Source organism: Rhinopithecus bieti, unplaced genomic scaffold, assembly GCF_001698545.2.
Source record: "Rhinopithecus bieti isolate Rb0 unplaced genomic scaffold, ASM169854v2 scaffold_15834, whole genome shotgun sequence".
Lineage (NCBI taxonomy): Eukaryota > Metazoa > Chordata > Mammalia > Primates > Cercopithecidae > Rhinopithecus > Rhinopithecus bieti.
Genome location: NW_016808980.1, coordinates 387845 through 405332, shown reverse-complemented (window position 1 = coordinate 405332; position 17488 = coordinate 387845). Strand labels below are relative to the sequence as shown.

The window sequence follows — 17488 nt, the reverse complement described above, 5'->3', positions numbered from 1 at the left end:
GATGTGCCTTACTCTGTTCTTTTGTTTGTTTGCTTGTTGTTTGTTTTTGTTTTTGTTTTTTTGTCATCTGTCAATCCTAGTACTGCAAGAAGGTAGATAAGATTGCTCAAAAAACAAACTCTGGTAGGTCAGCTGACTGTTGCGCTGAGGTTAGTCTTTGCTGGGGGGACCAGGCTCTCCTTGAGATGGTTTCTCCTCCTGCAGCTGGCTAGCCCAGGTTTGTTGTCATGGTGGATATCCAGAGTTCCAACAGAGAGGGGAGAAATGAAGACGACTCTTGAGGCCTAGGTTGGAAGCGGGCACAGCATCACTTCCCTTGGATTCCAGTGGTCAGAGCAAGTCTCAAGGCCAAGCCCAGATTCAGATCATGAGGAAATAAACTCACATTGCAAAGGGCTTGGGTGCAGGAAGGTCATTAATTAGAGCATCAATGTGAAAAAACTACCCTAGTTTCTACCTCCAGCTCTAGAAGTAGGAAGGCGACACAGGCCTGACCGATATGAGCTAGAGAAAGAAGCAAAGGGATTTGCACCTGACTTTAATAAGGCCAACCAGAGTTAGTCCCAGAATCTCCTTCTGCTGGCATTGCCAAGCTGCCAGGGCATAAGGACTGCTAAGGCTATCTTGACACAAAACAGGGAGAGGCTGACTGAGGGAGAAGCCAATACAAAGGAAAGCATTGCTAAGAGAGAGAAGTGAGTCCTGGTAACATCCATGGAGCCCCTGGATCCTTCCATACCTGAAGCTGTTTTTCTTCCCAGTTCCCTGAAGCCAGGATTTCCCACCATTGGACTTTCCCTGCTTGAGCCATTAAATTATTATTATTATTGTCAATCAGGTAGAGAGAGAGAGAGAGAGAGATTTTCCTCTCGGGATCAAGCGCCATGGTCAATTGAAGCACAGATGCCTCTGAATTCTTGCCTTATGACCAGGAATGGGAATACACAGTTAATAAGAGCAGGCTTCGAAGTTGAACATCCTGGAATCTAGTGCTGCCTCCATTACTTGCAAGCTCCATGATGTTGGTTAAGGGAGTCATGATTCTTTTCATCCAGAATGGTTATGAGGATTGAAGGAGCGTGTGGACCTACACGGCTCAGTGCAGAAGAGACACTCGCTAAATGGCATTTCCTAACCTCGATCTCTCTCCTCGGAGCTCAGTTCCCTGTTACCAAAATGGTGTTCAGGCAGAAGCTTCCTGAAGAGGAGCAGAGGAAGGTGGGAAACTGATCAATGGAGTTTGTCCCTGAAACACCCCAAGGGAAGACTGTCTTGCCTAAATAAACAGTTTAAATGATTAGCCTGGCTTAAGATTTTGTATTTCTTCCAATGTGAGGGCTCATGACCGACATCATACCAGCGACACAGAACAGTAGCAGGGACTTTTGTTGTTTTTATTAAATGCCACACACATGTGTACCTATGTCCCTCAGAGGAAACTGAGATTCGGAGAGGTTAAGTGACCTGCCTGAGGTCACATAGTGGCAAAGCCAAGATGTAAATCCAGGTCCTCTGGCTCCAGCACGTCTCTTGCTCCTAATTACTGAACTAGATGACATCCATGAAAAATGTAAAAGGCTCATGTTTCTTTGCATACCTGAGTTCAGAGTAAGGAAAAGTTCAACTCCAACACACCAGCATATCTATGTAAACAGACCCTTAATTTTTGTGTGCAGGGAGGAGCATTCCAGGACTTATAAACTAGCTATGCTTGGGCTGCTTCCAGGACTGGACATATTTTATTTGGTCCACACAGTGTCTTACATATTGGAAAATACACATTGGAAAATAAGCCTTTCCCCACTAGCTTCTCTTAAAAACCATAGGGCTGAAGCTGAGCAGTGAGGTTGGATTTGAAGGGGGAGTCTGTCCACTGTAGGGGGGGATGGGGAAGAGGCTTCCACCCCTGAATACAGCTTAGTCTGAGGCGGTTTCCTGTGCCCTGGGGAGATGCCATCCGGGTCCTGGGTTCCCCAAGAGGCGGCCATTCACTCCGACAGGGAGAACAATGACCTCCTGTTCCCCTGCCAGCCTGGAGTCCCAGGAGTGGGGAGAGGCAGCCTGGGCCTCTGACTGGAGCCCAGACTCTGCCATTCCCGGTTCTGTGGCCTTGCCTTCTGTCTGGGCCTCCCATTCCTCATCTGTAAAATGGGCACAAAGCCATCCCTGCTGAGCTTTCAACCCTCCCACCCCACTTTCTGACCCGCCTTTGGGGGCTCATCCTTCCTACTTGTTTGGTTGACCATCAAGGTCGTGGGCGGGCACGTGACCCAAACACGGCCAATCAGACTTGCTCGTGGGAGAATCAGGAACTGAAGGGGAACCAAAGCTGAGATTGGAAACAGCTGGAGCCCCAAAGACCTGGCGGCTGGTTCCCGCTCCCCACCCCTGGCTCCTGCTCCCCATGTTCCTGGAGCTGCTCGTTCCCGTCCTTTCCAAGTCCCAGCTGGTCAACTTTTCCTTCCAATACCTCGTCCCCACCTTTTCTTTTTCTTAAATTAGCCAGGGTTGGTTTCTGAGGCTTGAAGAAACCCAAGTACTCTGCCTGATGCCAGCATGACAATTTCTGCTTCTAAAGCTGGTATGAGGGTCAAATGCTATGCACTAGAGTGGAAACTGTAAAGTGCCATCCACATATGAGGAATTGTCCAGGCACTGGCACATCGCAGTTATGAACTTGGGCCTCCGAATCAGAATTTGATTCCCAGCTCCACCCCTTTCTTGCAGTGTGACCTTGGGCTGCTTGCTTCCCCTCTCTGAGCCTCAGTTTCCTCACCTGGAAAATGGAGATGATACTGGTATTAAGACCAACTATATACTTTGTGGGTTCCAGAGCAAAGTAAAATGATGGGGACTCTTGTTCAAAAATAATTAAGAATTTCAAGCTGGTGACAGGAGAGCGCTAAGCCGAGCATGAGGCCACTCTAGGTGCAGGAGCCTGTGTGAGTGCCCAGGTCGCATATCCATGAAGCTGGCCCTGGCTGCCTAGAGCTTGCTGTGAATGTGGCATCTTGTCCAGGCTGGGCAAGGAGTGGAAAGCTGTATCACTCTAATTCTTATCTGGTTGCCTCCCACAAAGCCCTGGAGAAGGTTTACAAAATGAGAATATAATAATATAATAGGTTTCATCCATTAACCACTAAGTACGAAACTGGTACTTCACATACTACTTTATTTGGCTTCAGAATGGAGAACTTTCTTCTATTGCAAGTGACAGAAACTCAACCCAAATTGGCTCAAACAAGCAAACAAAAATAATTTAATAGTTCATGTGGTCAGAAGCATTCAGGCTTCAGGCGTGGCTGAATCCGGGGGTTCAAATGATTTCTCAAGAAATTGTATTTCCCTGTCTCTTGGTTCTGCTGCCCTGTAAGTTGGTTTCATTCTCAGACAGGCTGTCTCCAGGCAGAGGCAAAGGTGGCCCCCCAGTATCCTGCCAGGTCAGAAATCACAGGCAGGAAGTCCTTCTGATCACCAAATAAATGGTGAGGGAGAGAGAGAACTCTCTCCATTTCTCTTCTGTGTGTCTGGTATTAGTGGAGGGAGGTTGGGAGGCTGTGATAATAATCCTAATAGCCCACATTTATCTAAGGCTTTACATACTTCCGGAGATTAACTCTTTTCATCCTCACAACCAACTCCTTTTGACACCTGGGGAAACAGAGGCACAGATAAGCAACATGCCTGAGGCCTTTTAAGTGGGGGGATGCCAGGCTTTGAGTTCACATAGTCTGGCCGTGGAGCCCAGGCTCTCCCACTCTAGCCCTCAGCGGACATGCAGGACATGTAGACATTGGGGCTACGTGATGGTCTGTGCATCAGAATGCACAGACCATGTGAACCATGAGCATGGCTGAACACCCACCAAAGATTTCCATTTTTTTTTTGTTTAAAGCAGTGAAATGTTTGTGTGTTTGAGATGAGATTTTTTTTTTTTTTTTTTTTTTTTTTTGAGACAGTGTCTCACTCTATTGCCCAGGCTGGAGTCCAGTGGTGCCATCTTAGCTCACTCAACCTCTGCCTCCCGGTTCAAGCGATTCTCCTGCCTCAGCCTCCCAAGTAGCTGGGATTACAGGTGCCCGCCACCATGCCCAGCTAATTTTTGTATTTTTAGTAGAGATGGGGTTTCACCATGTATGCCAGGCTGGTCTTGAACTCCTGACCTCAGGTGATCCACCCTCCTCAGCCTCCGAAAGTGCTGGGATTATAGGCGTGAGCCACCGTGTCTGGCCGACATGAGATCTGACATGAATATAGAACAGACACAGGAGCTGATGCCTGGTGAAGTGGGGCTGGGGGATTATTGCCCTCTGGGGACGTGCTGGGGTGGGAGGGAGAGGAATGGGGGTCACACAGGCTTGTTGCATTGTGATCTGAGACTGTTGTACTTTTATTCTGCTTTAAAAAAAATTATTGCAGTGTTCTTTGCGGCTTACTAGGTAGCCAGTGTTTGTGAATGTTCATCATGTTATTTTGACCTTCTGTTTCCCCGTTTTTTTTTCTCTTGGTATTTCAAGAGCTGAGAGAAGTGACTTAAAGTGTCCTTGCTCTATAACTATCTGTTGCTGGGTTGTCTGGTGCATGGATGCTCACACCTTTATTTATTTATATTTATTTATTTATTTGAGGCAGAGTTTTGCTCTGTCGCCCAGGCTAGAGTGCAGTGGAGCAATCTCGGGTCACTGCAGCTTCTGTCTCTGGGGTTCAAGTGATTCTCGTGCCTCAGCCTCCCGAGTTGCTGGGATTACAGGTGTGAGCCACCATGCCCAGCTAATTTTTGTACTTTTTTTTTTTTTGAGACAGTCTCACTCTGTCGCCCAGGCTGGAGTGCAGTGGCCAGATCTCAGCTCACTGCAAGCTCTGCCCCCTGGGTTTACGCCATTCTCCTGCCTCAGCCTCCCGAGTAGCTGGGACTACAGGCGCCCGCCACCTCGCCCGGCTAGTTTTTTGTATTTTTTAGTAGAGACGGGGTTTCACCGTGTTAGCCAGGATGGTCTCGATCTCCTGACCTTGTGATCCGCCCGTCTCAGCCTCCCAAAGTGCTGGGATTACAGGCTTGAGCCACCGCGGCCGTCCAATTTTTGTACTTTTAATAAAGATGGGATATCGCTATGTTGGCCAGGGTAGTCTTGAACTCCTGACCTCAGGCAATCTGCCCCCCTCAGCCTCCCAAAGTGCTGGGATTATAGGCATGAGCCACCGCGCCCAGCCAATTTTCTTTCTAGTCTTTCTAATGTTTTCTTTATTTCTGTCTCATTTTTTTTGTCTTTTTCCATTTCTGTTAACCATGTCCTTGCTGTATTTTCTGCAGGGCCTATTTCCTTCCCTTCCAATTTTGTCTTAATTTCTGAGACTTTTTTTTTCTTTCTTCTTCTTTCCTGAGTGCTAACCCTTCATGTCCATTTCCTCCTTTTGCCTGCCTTCTTCTGTCTGAGTTCTTCAATGTCCTTATTGTTCTCCTTCATAGAGATAGTTGCTCCATTCCATTCTCCTAAGATGTTTTTTTCTTTTTTTCTTTTTTTAAATTTGAGATGGAGTTTCACTAGTCACCCGGGCTGGAGTGCAGTGGCGAGATCTCGGCTCACTGCAACCTCTGCCTCCCATTTTAAGTGATCTCCTGCCTCAGCCTCCAGAGTAGCTGGGATTACAGGTAGCTGCCACCACACCCAACTAATTTTTTGTATTTTTAGTAGAGATGGGGTTTCACCATGTTGACCAGGCTGGCCTTGAACTCCTGACCTCAGGTGATCCACCTGCCTCGGCCTCCCAAAGTGCTGGGATTATAGGCGTGAGCCACCACACCCAGCATCCGTTCAGTTCTTTTTTGAATTTATGCCAATATGATTTGGATAAAATTTTCATCCATTTTGTGTTAACACTTGCATCTATTGGTAGATTTTTCTGCTCTTTTCTGCATAATTTATCATAATGTCTTTGTATCAAGGCTTTTACACTTTTTCAAAAACTTGTCATTGGAAGGGCTTGGTTTTCCTGGGTCAGCTATTTGCTGATTGCTCCTGTGGGTGTAAGAAAGAATTAGGGTAGCTTCGTGGGCTCCATCACTGTGGTTCTCCTCTGCTGCCATAGAGACAGACTGCTTCCTGCAAATATGTCTTCTCTCTGTAATTCTTCACTATACCTCCTCTGTTTCTCTGAACCAAACAAGATCCAGGAGAGCTTCTGCTGCTAACAGTACTCACCCAAGTTTCCACATTCATTTTTATAAATAAGGAACATAACTTTCATCTCGGGGCAAGCCCTCATCCCTCAGAAGTGTAGTTTTGCTGATGCTTTCTGAGATTTGTTATCACTGAGCCTACTCACTACTCCCATGTGGCTTCTGCCCTGTCTTAGCTGCTTCACACATACTCTGAAGCCAATGAATTATATGTCTCTCCTGGCTTTGCTAAAAATGGAGTTTGTGGTTTGGTTTTATTTATTTGTTTTTCCATTCTTCTTGATCCTCTGGTATAATTTCTAGAAGGAGAGGGTAAATGTGGCCTTAGGCAGCCATTTTTCTACCCCCATTATCTAACTGGATTCTCTTTAGTAACTCTGAGACATAATAAGCAAAGCAGCTATGACTGCCATCCCATTTTCAATATGAGAAACCAGAAGTTCTGAGGCTCCTGGGGTGCTTCAGAGTGGCAGGAGGACCAGCACTTGGGGTCTGTCTGGATGACGGATCAACATGGGTCTCTTTTCTCCTTGTCTTCCATACTATGCTGGCTCTCAGGCAGGATAGCAGGGCGTTGAGGAGATTGAGGTCTGACTTCACCATTTTTTCCACTACAAAGTGCCAAGGCAGCTGGTTGGGAGCCATAAGGCCACCTGTCCCCCTATCCTGGGAAAATCAAAGGATGAGAAGCTTGCTGGAGTCCCTCTCCTGTAGCACCCACCACCTCTGGCAGATAGCCTGGGAAGAGGGGCAAGACCGCTCCAGAACATCCTCCCACAGGCTAAGATGAGGTCCAGGTGGACTTAGCCTGGGAACGCTGAACGAAAGGCCTCCTAGCCCAGCCGTGTTTGCATCTGGATAGCTGCCCCCCGCTCTGGGCTCTTAGCCAAGCACATTCCCTACATAATCCTGGCTTTCCTGGGGAACGATGCTGGAGGATGGCTCCCCTGCAGCTGACATCCTTGCACTTTAGAGACCTTCAAATCTCCAAAGGCTCAGGCATGTGCCCATTCTTAGAGACAGTCAGCAGCAAGGCCTGGATGGCAGAAAAGAGGTCATTTCTTCCAACCCTCTGCCTCTGATTCAGGCATGCTTTCTCGTCCTGTATAAAAAAGACCAAGTGAAGAGGTTTTCTGTCTTTCATTTCTTCTGTAAAATTCTTGATAAAGAGGCCTGCACAGTGCTTGCAAATAAATACTTGGTAATATGTGCTGAAAGAATTATGCTTCATCTCTTTTGTTGCTGCTGCTGCTGCTGTTAAGACAGGGTATCACTCTGTCGCCCAGGCTGGAGTGCAGTGGCACAATCTTGACTCACTGCAACCTCTGCCTCCCGGTTCAAGCAATTGTCCCACCTCAGCCTCCTTGGTAGCTGGGATTACAGGTGCATGCCACCTTTCCTGGCTGATTTTTGTATTTTTAGTAGAGACGGGGTTTCACCATGTTGGCCAGGCTTGTCTTGAACTCCTGACCCCAAGTGATCCACCCACCTCAGCCTCCCAAAGTGCTGGGATTACAGGCTTGAGCTACTGCGCCCAGCCTTGCTTCGTCTCTCTCTCTCTAGTTTTTTTTTTTTTTTTTGAGACAGAGTTTTCTCTCTTTTGCCCAGGCTGAAGTGCAGTGGCGCGATCAACCCCCGCCTTCTGGTTTCAAGTGATTCTCCCGCCTCAGCTTCCTGAGTAGCTGGGATTACAGGCGCCTGCCACTACACCCAGCTAATTTTTGTATTTTTTAGTAGAGACGGTGTTTCACCATGTTGGCCAGGCTGGTCTCGAACTCCTGACCTCATGATCCACCTGCCTCAGCCTCCCAAAGTGTTGGGATTACAAGCGTGAGCCGCTGCACCCGGCATAGCTTCATCTCTTTTATTAAGTGCCTACTGCATGCACTAGACACAAGATCTTCTTGAATTCGTCCAACCACCATGGGAGGGGGGCCCTGTCATCACAATCCTCTTGTACAGATGTACCAAGGCTCCAAGAGTAGAAAGCAGCCTATTCTAATTTAACTGGTACAAAGAACATTCAACCAAAAGGATTCGAAAAAGTTTGGAGATAAGTATACATTAGTCAATCCTTTTTGCTTAAGAAGATCTCAAAACTTCCATGACTTGTAACGACACGTACATCCTCGGACCTCTGCAGGTCAGCTAGGGGTTCTCTACTTCAGGCTGCAGTTGAGCTCAGGTTTGCTCTGTGGGTCATGGCTCAAAGCAGAAACCAAGGTCAAGTGGAAATATGTGATTCCTCGTGAAACCTCTACTCAGAACTGGCAACTGGTTATTTCTTCATCCTCCACTGGTTAAATTGAGTCACAGGCCCGAGTCCACCATCACTGAGTCAGGGAGATATTATTCTCTGCCCATAGTGGGAGGCACCACAACCCTGCAGCCAAGGGTGTGAGTGTCTAATTCTGATATAGGGAGTGGGTAAGAATTGGAGACTGTGATTTAATCTACTGCAGCACAGTTCCAGGGGTGGCTAATTAATTGCGTGACTTAGCAAAGACTCTCCTTAGGCTCCAAGGTGGCTGCCACAGCTCTGACCCAATCTCTGGCCACTATTACCAGGTGTGGTAATAGCATGACCAACCTTCCTGGTTTACCCAGGACTGGGAGGTTTCCCAGGATGCGGGGCTCTCAGTGCTAAAACTGGGAAAGTCTGGGCAAACCAGGATGCGTTGGTCACTTGAAGTGTGTAGCAGATTGTTTCTGAATATTTGGGGGTAACTGGGGCAACATGTGAGTGTGTGTGTGAGAGTAGTGTGTGTGTGTGTGTGTGTGAGTGTGTATGTATATGAGTGTATGTGTGCTGTTATTCCACAGCCCAAGACAGCAAACAACTAAACACTCAGTGTGACACATCACCAGTAGAAATGGTCATTTATTTGGCTCCTAATTCCATGGGGGGGATGTCACACTGGGACAGGCCCCCAATCTGCCCTCATGTCGGCCTAGTCTTTGCCCCCTCTTTCAGGCTGCCCCTAAAACTCTATTGTCCTTCCCTAATTCTACAGAACAATTTTGTTCAACATCCCAACTCCAAACCTATTTTGCATACCCCAAATGTTTAAACCACTGGCCCTTGGCACAACTAGACTGCACGGCGAAAAATCAGTGGGCGGGTGTGTGCTGTTGGTCTATGCGGTGTTTTAAAATAATCAGAGCCATTATTTCTGGCTTCTCTTGAGTCTGGAGACCTGGCCATACTGGGCATGTATTTCTGCATGGCTTTAGTTGGCTGGAACTGATAGAAGCTGCTTTCTTTTGGATGGGGTAGTCCTCTCTAGTTTTCTACTGTTCCCATCCCTCCCTGTTGCCGTCCTGATATTTCTGGCTCACTTCATTCCTTTGCAATACTTGCTCGAAGACTTGAGTTTACCAGTCTCTCTTTAGCAGCACAAAAACACCAGAAACGTTGCAGTTTGGGTCTTTCCTTCCCCTCCACCTCTCAACCTCACTTAGCTTCTATAAGTGGAAGAATTTATTCGTGCATTGTTCCAATTTTAGATGCCAGCTGTGCTTTCTTTCGTGGCTGCAGCAGCCATGAAAACACACCTCTCGGACCTCCCTTGGGGGAGCCTGATTGACAGATATGCCTTGCTTCCCAGGGTTTGCTCCTAGCCAATCACTGGGGGAAGCAGGCTTGTTTTTGGGAGACATAAGGCTCCTCATGAGGCTTAAGGACAACCTGTTAGCCTTGAACTTTCTTTCTTTCTTTTTTTCCTTTCCTTTTTTTTTGAGACAGAGTCGCTCTTTCACCCACTGTGTAGTGCAGTGGTGCGGTCTCGGCACCCTGCAACCTCTGCCTCCTGGGTTCAAGCAATTCTCCTGCCTCAGCCTCCCGAGTTGCTTGGATTATAGGTGTCGGCCACCATGCCTGGCTAATTTTTTGTATTTTTAATAGAGACAGGGTTTTCATCATGTTGGCCAGGCTGGTCTTGAACTTCTGACCTGAAGTGATCCACCCACCTCAGCCTCCCAAAGTGCTGGGATTACAGACATGAGCCACTGTGCCCGGCCAGCCTTGACCTTTCTAAGAGTGCACTGCAGCCCACGGTCCCTTCTTTCCTCTGTCCCTCCCTTCCATTTGTCCTCCTTCTTTCTGTTCTTTTCTTCCAGCCCCCTCTGGCTCCCTCTTCATTTTACTCCCTGGCACTCCCTCAATAAGCCTTTAGTGTAACTCTTCTCATCTTGGCTCTCCTGGAGGACCTGCTCATAACAGAGTTGGAAAAACCAAAAGGTAGAGAAAAAGAGGGCTTCCAGGCAGGTAAACAGTATGAGCAAAGGTGTGGAGGTGGGAAGGCCCAGGCTGTGTTTGCAGCACCAGGGAGTGAGTTAGTTTGTCCTAAGAAGACACCAAATTCCTGTGCTCTAGCTTATCAGAGGAAGTACTATGGGACCTTGGGTGAACTGACTCTTTCTGGACCTCGATTTCACCATCTGTGAATTCAGAATAATAATACTATGTATTTTATAGGTTCTTTGGGGGGAATAAATAAATTATTATGAAAAAGTGTTTCAAATGGCATAAGTTACCAACTAAAGTTAGAGCTAATGTTACATAAAAAATTTTAAAACTGCCCCTCTCTGTAGGGACTGGTTTTTAGCCTTTAGGAAGGCAATACGCATAATATTTTCCTTTCCCGACACAGTTTATTTGTAGCCTTTAGGATGCAGACATGAATCAGAGCTGATCCTTGGAAGAGAGAAAGCAGTGGTGCAGGGTAGAAGGGCCCCCTTTCCCAGGCAAAATTCCCTGTGTTCTAATTGGGTTGGGTCTTGACATTACTCTTACAACCCCACAGTGGCCAGGGAAGGGAACAGAGGCTTGGTGAGATGGGAGAGTTGCCTAGATGTCTTGTTTCTACTGGACAGTGAACATCTGAACACGCGGAGGCTTCTACAGGGAAATGTCTGAATGTTCGACCCTGGGAGAATAAATTTTCCCCGGGGGTCCAGCTGACACATGAGCTTCCCTTCCCCAGAGGAATGCTTACATGCCAGAGTTGGAAGCCATGCGGGTAGCTCCCTGCTATCACCACTACCAGCAACATGCCCATTGCACAAGTAAAGTAGTTGAGGCTCACATATTAAGCAACTTGCTTAGGTTTAGATGAAAAGCAAAACTTGCTTTTCAAGTCCTTGTGTATTCCAGCCCTTTCGCCATGGGCTAGAGGGGTGATCTTCCTTGGGATGATCTTCTCTCATCATCATTCTGAGGCCATATCAGCTCTGTCCTCAGCAGGGTCCTTTCCATTCTCCCGGGGCAGGGGAATTTGGAATTTCTGCTATTTTTCAAGGCCTGCCTGTTCCTCCAAGATGCCACAGCCAGAGGGTTGGATGTCCTATTAGCCTGATAAACACAGAAAACCTACACAGTAAGAAAAGTAAAAATAATAAGACAAAGCAACATTTTTGAATTCTGGCATGGGCCAGTCCTGCAGAGGTGCTCTGGATGCATTATCACCTCATTTGGTCCTCCCCTCAGCCATACCTAGAAGGCGTCTCAGCTGGGAATGTCTTCGGCTGCAAGTATTAGAAAAATCTGACTCATGGTGTCTTAGCACAGACATGTGGTTAGCTCATTAAACGAGAAATCGACGGGGGGTGGTTCCAGGGATGGTGATTCTGCAGCTCTAGTTCGAGGCTCTGCAGTTTTCTTGGCCTTCCCTCATAACACTACAGCCCCCCTCAACTCCCCAGCCAATCACCTTCCCACACAATGGCCCCCAAAGCAGAAGAGAAGGCAAATATGAAGGAAACACATTTTTCTAGAAGCCTCCAACAGATATCTGGAAGGTGCCCACCTCAGGACAAATCACTAGCAAAGGTGGATTTCCCGGACCGGCTCAGATCCACAGCGGGTCATTCTCTGGGAAGGGGGCCTGGCCACCTTCCTAAATACATGCCGACTCCTGAACAAATCCAGGGAGAACCAGAGGCCCACATTCATCTTCCTTTGGTGTGTGAGCAGCTGCCTCTCCTTCCCTGGGAGGATTTTGTCTATGGCTCGAGAAAGGAAGAGAGTATCTGGGAGAGAAATTTGTACTGAATTGATATTGGTCTGCACTGAAGCCAGGTGCGAGGAGTAGAAGAGCTAGTATTTATTCAGCACCTATTGTAAACCGGACCCTGTGCTGGGTGATTTCATTCTCTTTTCATTTAATTCAGTTATCACAGCAGCCCCATGAGGAAAGAACTGTTCCTCCCATTTTTCAGATGAGAAAATTGAGACCAAGCCTGATCACAGATAATGGAGAGGAGCGGGACCGGTCTAAGCATTAATGGTGGTTAACTTTCCCTGATGCTCCTGGTGTGACAGGCACTCACATAGGTGTGTCCTGTGGACTAGGTCATCTGTTCCTGACCTCAACTCCATGAGGTTCTCTTTTCCCCATTCTGTCAACGAGGAACCCCAGCTTGGGCAGGTGGAGCAGTCTGCCTGGGGTCACAAAGCTAAGGATTGGCCAAGCCCGGCTGGGAACCCCACTGCTAGCAGACAGCCCTATGGAGCTCCCCAAATTTGGAGAAAATCCTCTGCGCCCATTCTGCAGCCTTTTTGGGATTTTTGGCTTCTCTGGCAGATAAGCTGGAAAAATAAATAAGAGGTTCAGGAAACTCCTTTTGCCTCTTGCTGTTCTGAATCTGCTGAGGCCACGAGGGGGTCATCCAGCTGCCTTGACAGCCGACATTAAGCAGGCAAATAAATGAATCTTGAATATGATAGCAGGACATGTGAAGTACTGCCAAAAAAAAAAAAATACGAAAAAAACAAACAGACAAAAGTTAGTAACAGGTTATGGCACTATAGTGTGGTGGGGATGACTGCTTTAGAGCAGGTGGCCAAAGACGGCTTCTCTGCAGTGACAGCTGAGCAGACACAGAGGGACTGGGGACGTGGTGGAAAGAGCGGGCTGTGTGAAGAATGCTCCGAGCAGAGGGAACAGCACATGCAAAGGCCCTGTAGTGGGACCTCTAGGGAAAGATGGGGAGATCAGTGTGGCTGGAGCAGAGTGGGTGAGGGAGAGAGTCGGGGACATGGGTCAGGGAGGTAAAGGTGAGAGGGGTGGATCATGCTGGTTCTTGAAGGGCCTTATCAGGACTCTGACTGATAAGGATGGAAGCCAGGAGACCAGGGAGAGCAACAGCTTCTCCAGAGCTCTGCTGGGAAGGTGGAATGAAACATGCCTAAGCTCACCCGGCACTGAATGGGCAGATACAGGACTAGAACCAGACCGCCTGGGTCTGAGTTCCAGGTTCAGCCCATGGTTTCATAAAACTTACGTGTGCCAAGCACTCAACAGATTGCGATTCCTTTTATTGTCAAGCTCTCATCACTTCCTCACAATAACCCCAGAGGTAAGCACAACTCTGCCCTCTCTGCTTTCAGATAACCAGGTGGGCTCAGAGAGGTTGAGCTACCTGCCTAAGGCTTCCCAGGGTGGGAATGGGGATGGTGGGGCAGGAGCGTGGAGCAAGGCTGGATTGACCCCCAGGCATTCTAGCCTGGAGCCCCAGTTCTCATCAGCACCCTGGGGTGGTACCTTGCAGAGCCGCGGGCACAGGGGGCTGGCACCCCAAGCACCAGGTAGCGGCGACAATGGCCACCACATCCGGAGGCCCTAACATGCACCAGGTAGAGGGTGCATACTTCATGGGCACTATCTGTCCCCAAAGCAGGTGAGGATGAGGGGACTCCCTGAGGCACCCTTGTATCCCCCGCCCAGTACTTACTGAAGATACTATAGGGTGCGATATAATCCACCCAACCCTCCCAGCCCAGACCACACAATGGAAAACTCCAGATCTCTAGCACGCCTGGGGTGGGGGTTGGCGTGAGGAGGAGCCTTGGGGGGATGCCCTCTGTCTAGGTGGACTGTGGAATGTGGTGGGAAAGCTCCTCCTGACCCCCTTACACTCCTCCTCCATGTTCGTCCCCTCCCACCACATTTTCTCCTCCCACTCTGCCCCCTCCTCCCCACACTCCTTCACTATTTCCCCATCGCCCCTCCCTCTTTCCAGATTCCCTCGCCTTCCCTTCCCCAAAAGTCCTCTCTCATCTTCCCCATCCTTCTTCCCTCTCCACATATAATTTCTTCCTTCCTGTACAATCCTCTTTCTCTCCCCTCCCTTCCATCACCCCCCAGTCCACCACATCCCCTCTGTCCCCATCAATCTCCTTTCCCCTTGGTCACTCCCCAGCCCACCACATCGCCTCCGCCCCCCTCCTCCTCCTTTTCCCCTTCCCTCCCTCCCACATTTTCCATCCCGGCCTGAGTTGCGGGGAGAGGGGTTCTCCCAGAGCGCCCTGGGCCGACCCCTGCGGACCTCGGAGGGCCCCATCCTCCCGCCCCGCACCACCATCCCGCCCCAAAGCGGGCCGGGGTGGGCGGAGTGGGAGGGGCGCGGCGGGTGGGGGCGGGGAACTTTACCTGGGAGTGGGCCAGGCCGTCAGCCCCGCCAGCCCTGCCAGCCTTGCCAGCCCCGCCAGCCCTGCCAGCCCCGCGATGACTTGGGCCGCGCTGCTCGGCCTCCTGGCCGCTCTGTTGCTGCTGCTGCTACTGAGCCGCCGCCGCACGCGGTGAGTGTTCTGCTCCGCTCGGCCCCGTCAGACAAAGGGGGCGGCTCCCGCCCGGGCTTCAGCCCAGGGGTCTCGGAGCCCGCCGCCAGCCCGGCCCGAGTCCCACTCCAGTATCCCGGGCAGGGCGAGACCCTTGGAGGTGGGAGTCCCGGGGCCCCGCACCCGGGGGATGGGGCCAGGCAGTGCGGCCCCTGCCAAGAAGGTGTAAGTTGGAAGGTCCGGGGTCCGGTAGGTCCCCCGGGGCGAATCACCCACCTCGACAAGTCCGGGTCTGGCCCTCAGCGCGACGGCAGGGACCTGGGAGGGGATTTCAGGTGAGGACCTAGGGTTTGTGGGCGGGGAGCGGTGCGGGGACAGCCTCGGCGTGGCCCGGGTGGAAGAAGCACTCTCCACTCTTCAGCCTCCGCCTGCACCCGGCACCCACCCACGCGCTGTCAAACCCTGCCTTGCTTTCCGCAGTCCTGTAGGGGTGGCCTCGCTCCTCAACCCATTACACAGATGGGAGTGTTGAGCCAGCGGAGTGCAGAGCCCTGGGGGATGTCCTGATCATGCCCTGGAATCACCCTCCCCGGATTCCCTGTCTGGAAGAGGGGGGTCGGTGGGCTTAGTAATTTCATTTGCCAGGGAGAAACTGAGGCCTGTGAAGGGCTCTACCTTCCCCTGAGGTCCCACAGCCTGGACAGAACGGAGCCAGGGCCAGATGTCACAGCCTCCTGGTCCCAAACGTTTCCCAGCTCCATTGAGCATCTGTGATTTAGGAAAAAAAGTAAAGACAGCCTCGAATCAAGGAGATAGCTGTAGTTCTCCTTTTTATAAAATATTTTTTAAATTAACTTGAATTGCACAAGGTATAGCTGAATATATTTGACTTAAAACAGATATTTATCCTATTATAGATAAGACCGAAGCCCCTTAACCCTCCCCCAGCCCCTGAAGTCCAGTCCTCTCTCCCTCTCTGGGCCTCTCCTGATGCTCAGTCTGGGTAGAACCTTCCATATTTAAAAAATATATACTTTTTCTTTTACACTAGTTTGGGATTTACAGAAAGTTGCAAAGATCGTGCAAAAAGTTCCTATATTTCTCTCACCCGGTTTGCTCTATTGTTAACATCTTACATTGTTATGGGACATTTGTCGCAACTAAAAACCAACACTGGTCCATTACTCTTAACTAAACTTCAAACTTTACGAGATTTATCACCTTTCCCATTATCGTCCTCTTTTGTTCCAGGATCCGGCCCCAAGTTATCACATTGACTTTAGTCTTCATACCTCCTCAGTCTCCCGGATGTTTTAAAAATTACTCTTACATACACAGACATGAGCTTGTAGCTAATACAGAGCCACGTAAGAGAGAGTTAGTTTACATTCGTGTCTGAAAATTCCGGAAACCTTGGGAACTTTTTGATTTTTAAACAATATGTTAGTTAAATATTCAAACAATAAGCTCACTGTATTTTTCTTCAACCTCCAGACATCTTTACAACTATGTAGTCAATCATTTGCCTTAAAAAAAGAAGACAAAAAGACAGTGAATAAATGTCTCAGTGAAGAAATGAATTATTTTTCCTAATTGTCAGGCTTTCTCAATACACTGTATAGAAATGTTTGCAGACATTATGCTTGCTCTTTTCACTCCAGATTTTAGTTTTGACATCTGTTCTTTTTGCTACAAGCAGATCTTTTTGCTACATGGAGATCGAATCCATTCTTTTGATTCTCTCTGTGAGAATGTCTTCCATCATGTGAATAAGTTGTGGGCTCTTTTTTTCTTTTGAGATGGAGCTTTGCTCTTGTTGCCCAGGCTGGAGTGCAGTGGCATAATCTCGGCTCACTGCAACCTCTGCCTCCCAGGTTCAAGCGATTCTCCTGCCTCAGCCTCCCCAGTAGCTGGGATTACAGGCATGTGCCACCATGCCCAGCTAATTTTGTATTTTTAGTAGAGACAGGGTTTCTCCATGTTGGCCAGGCTGGTCTTGAACTCCTGACCTCAGGTGATCCGCCTGCCTTGGCTCTCCCAAAGTTCTGGGATTACAGGCGTGCGCCACGGTGTCTGGCCTTCTTTTGTCCCTTTGATGGACTCTTAGGTTGTTTCCAGTGTTTCTACTACTTCAGTGTGCTGTGTTCTCACTCAGGCTGGAGTACAGTGGCATGACCTCCACTCACTGCAACTTCTGCTTCCTAGGCTCAATCGATCCTCCTGCCTCAGCCTCTGGAGTAGCTGGGATTACAGGCGCACACCACCATGCCTGGCTAATTTTCGTATTATTAGTAGAGAGGGGTTTTGCCACGTTGGCCAGGCTGGTCTTGAACTCCTGACCTCAAGTGATTCGCCTGCCTCAGCCTCCCAAAGTGCTGGGATTACAGGCGTGAGCTATACCGTGTCCAGCCCGGCATTCTTGACCTGTGAAAATTCTCAGCCTGTGGAAATGTGGTCAAGTTGAGTAACTGTTCTCTGCCTCCATTTCCCAATCTTTAAAATGGAGATGATGATCATAGTAGCTAACAGTTGGGTTGCTGGGTTAGAAGAAATGCCAGTTTAAATTATTTTGGCTAGTTCTTGCTGACTATCAATCTGAAGAGCAAATTTATCTTTGGGGATGAGCCTTTGGTTTTTTAAAATTGTTATTTATTATTTATTTATTTATTTATTTATTTATTTATTTATTTATTTTTGAGATGGAGTTTTGCTGTTGTCGCCCAAGCTGGAGTGCAATGGTGTGATCTCGG

At 48.8% G+C, this 17488-nt stretch overlaps 1 protein-coding gene and 1 long non-coding RNA gene across 3 annotated transcripts in view; one reads left to right on the top strand and one right to left on the bottom strand.

Moving 5' to 3' along the window:
• Positions 1-10811: 10811 nt before the first annotated feature.
• LOC108539471 (uncharacterized) lies at positions 10812-14669 on the bottom strand. 2 transcript variants are annotated; one of them, XR_001888377.1, is made up of 3 exons: positions 14611-14668; positions 11986-12208; positions 10812-11531 (listed from the first exon to the last, which is right to left on the bottom strand). It is a non-coding gene; the product is annotated as an uncharacterized LOC108539471 (long non-coding RNA). The 2 variants fall into 2 exon arrangements; XR_001888378.1 differs by lacking the exon at positions 11986-12208 and having other exon boundaries at positions 14611-14669.
• PTGIS (prostaglandin I2 synthase) overlaps positions 14212-17488 on the top strand; it is a 67820-nt gene continuing 64543 nt past the window's right edge. Inside the window, exon 1 of the mRNA XM_017888178.1 lies at positions 14212-14759. Within this exon, the coding sequence (XP_017743667.1) occupies positions 14686-14759 (74 nt within the window). The 5' untranslated portion in view covers positions 14212-14685. The remainder of the gene's footprint in view (positions 14760-17488) is intronic.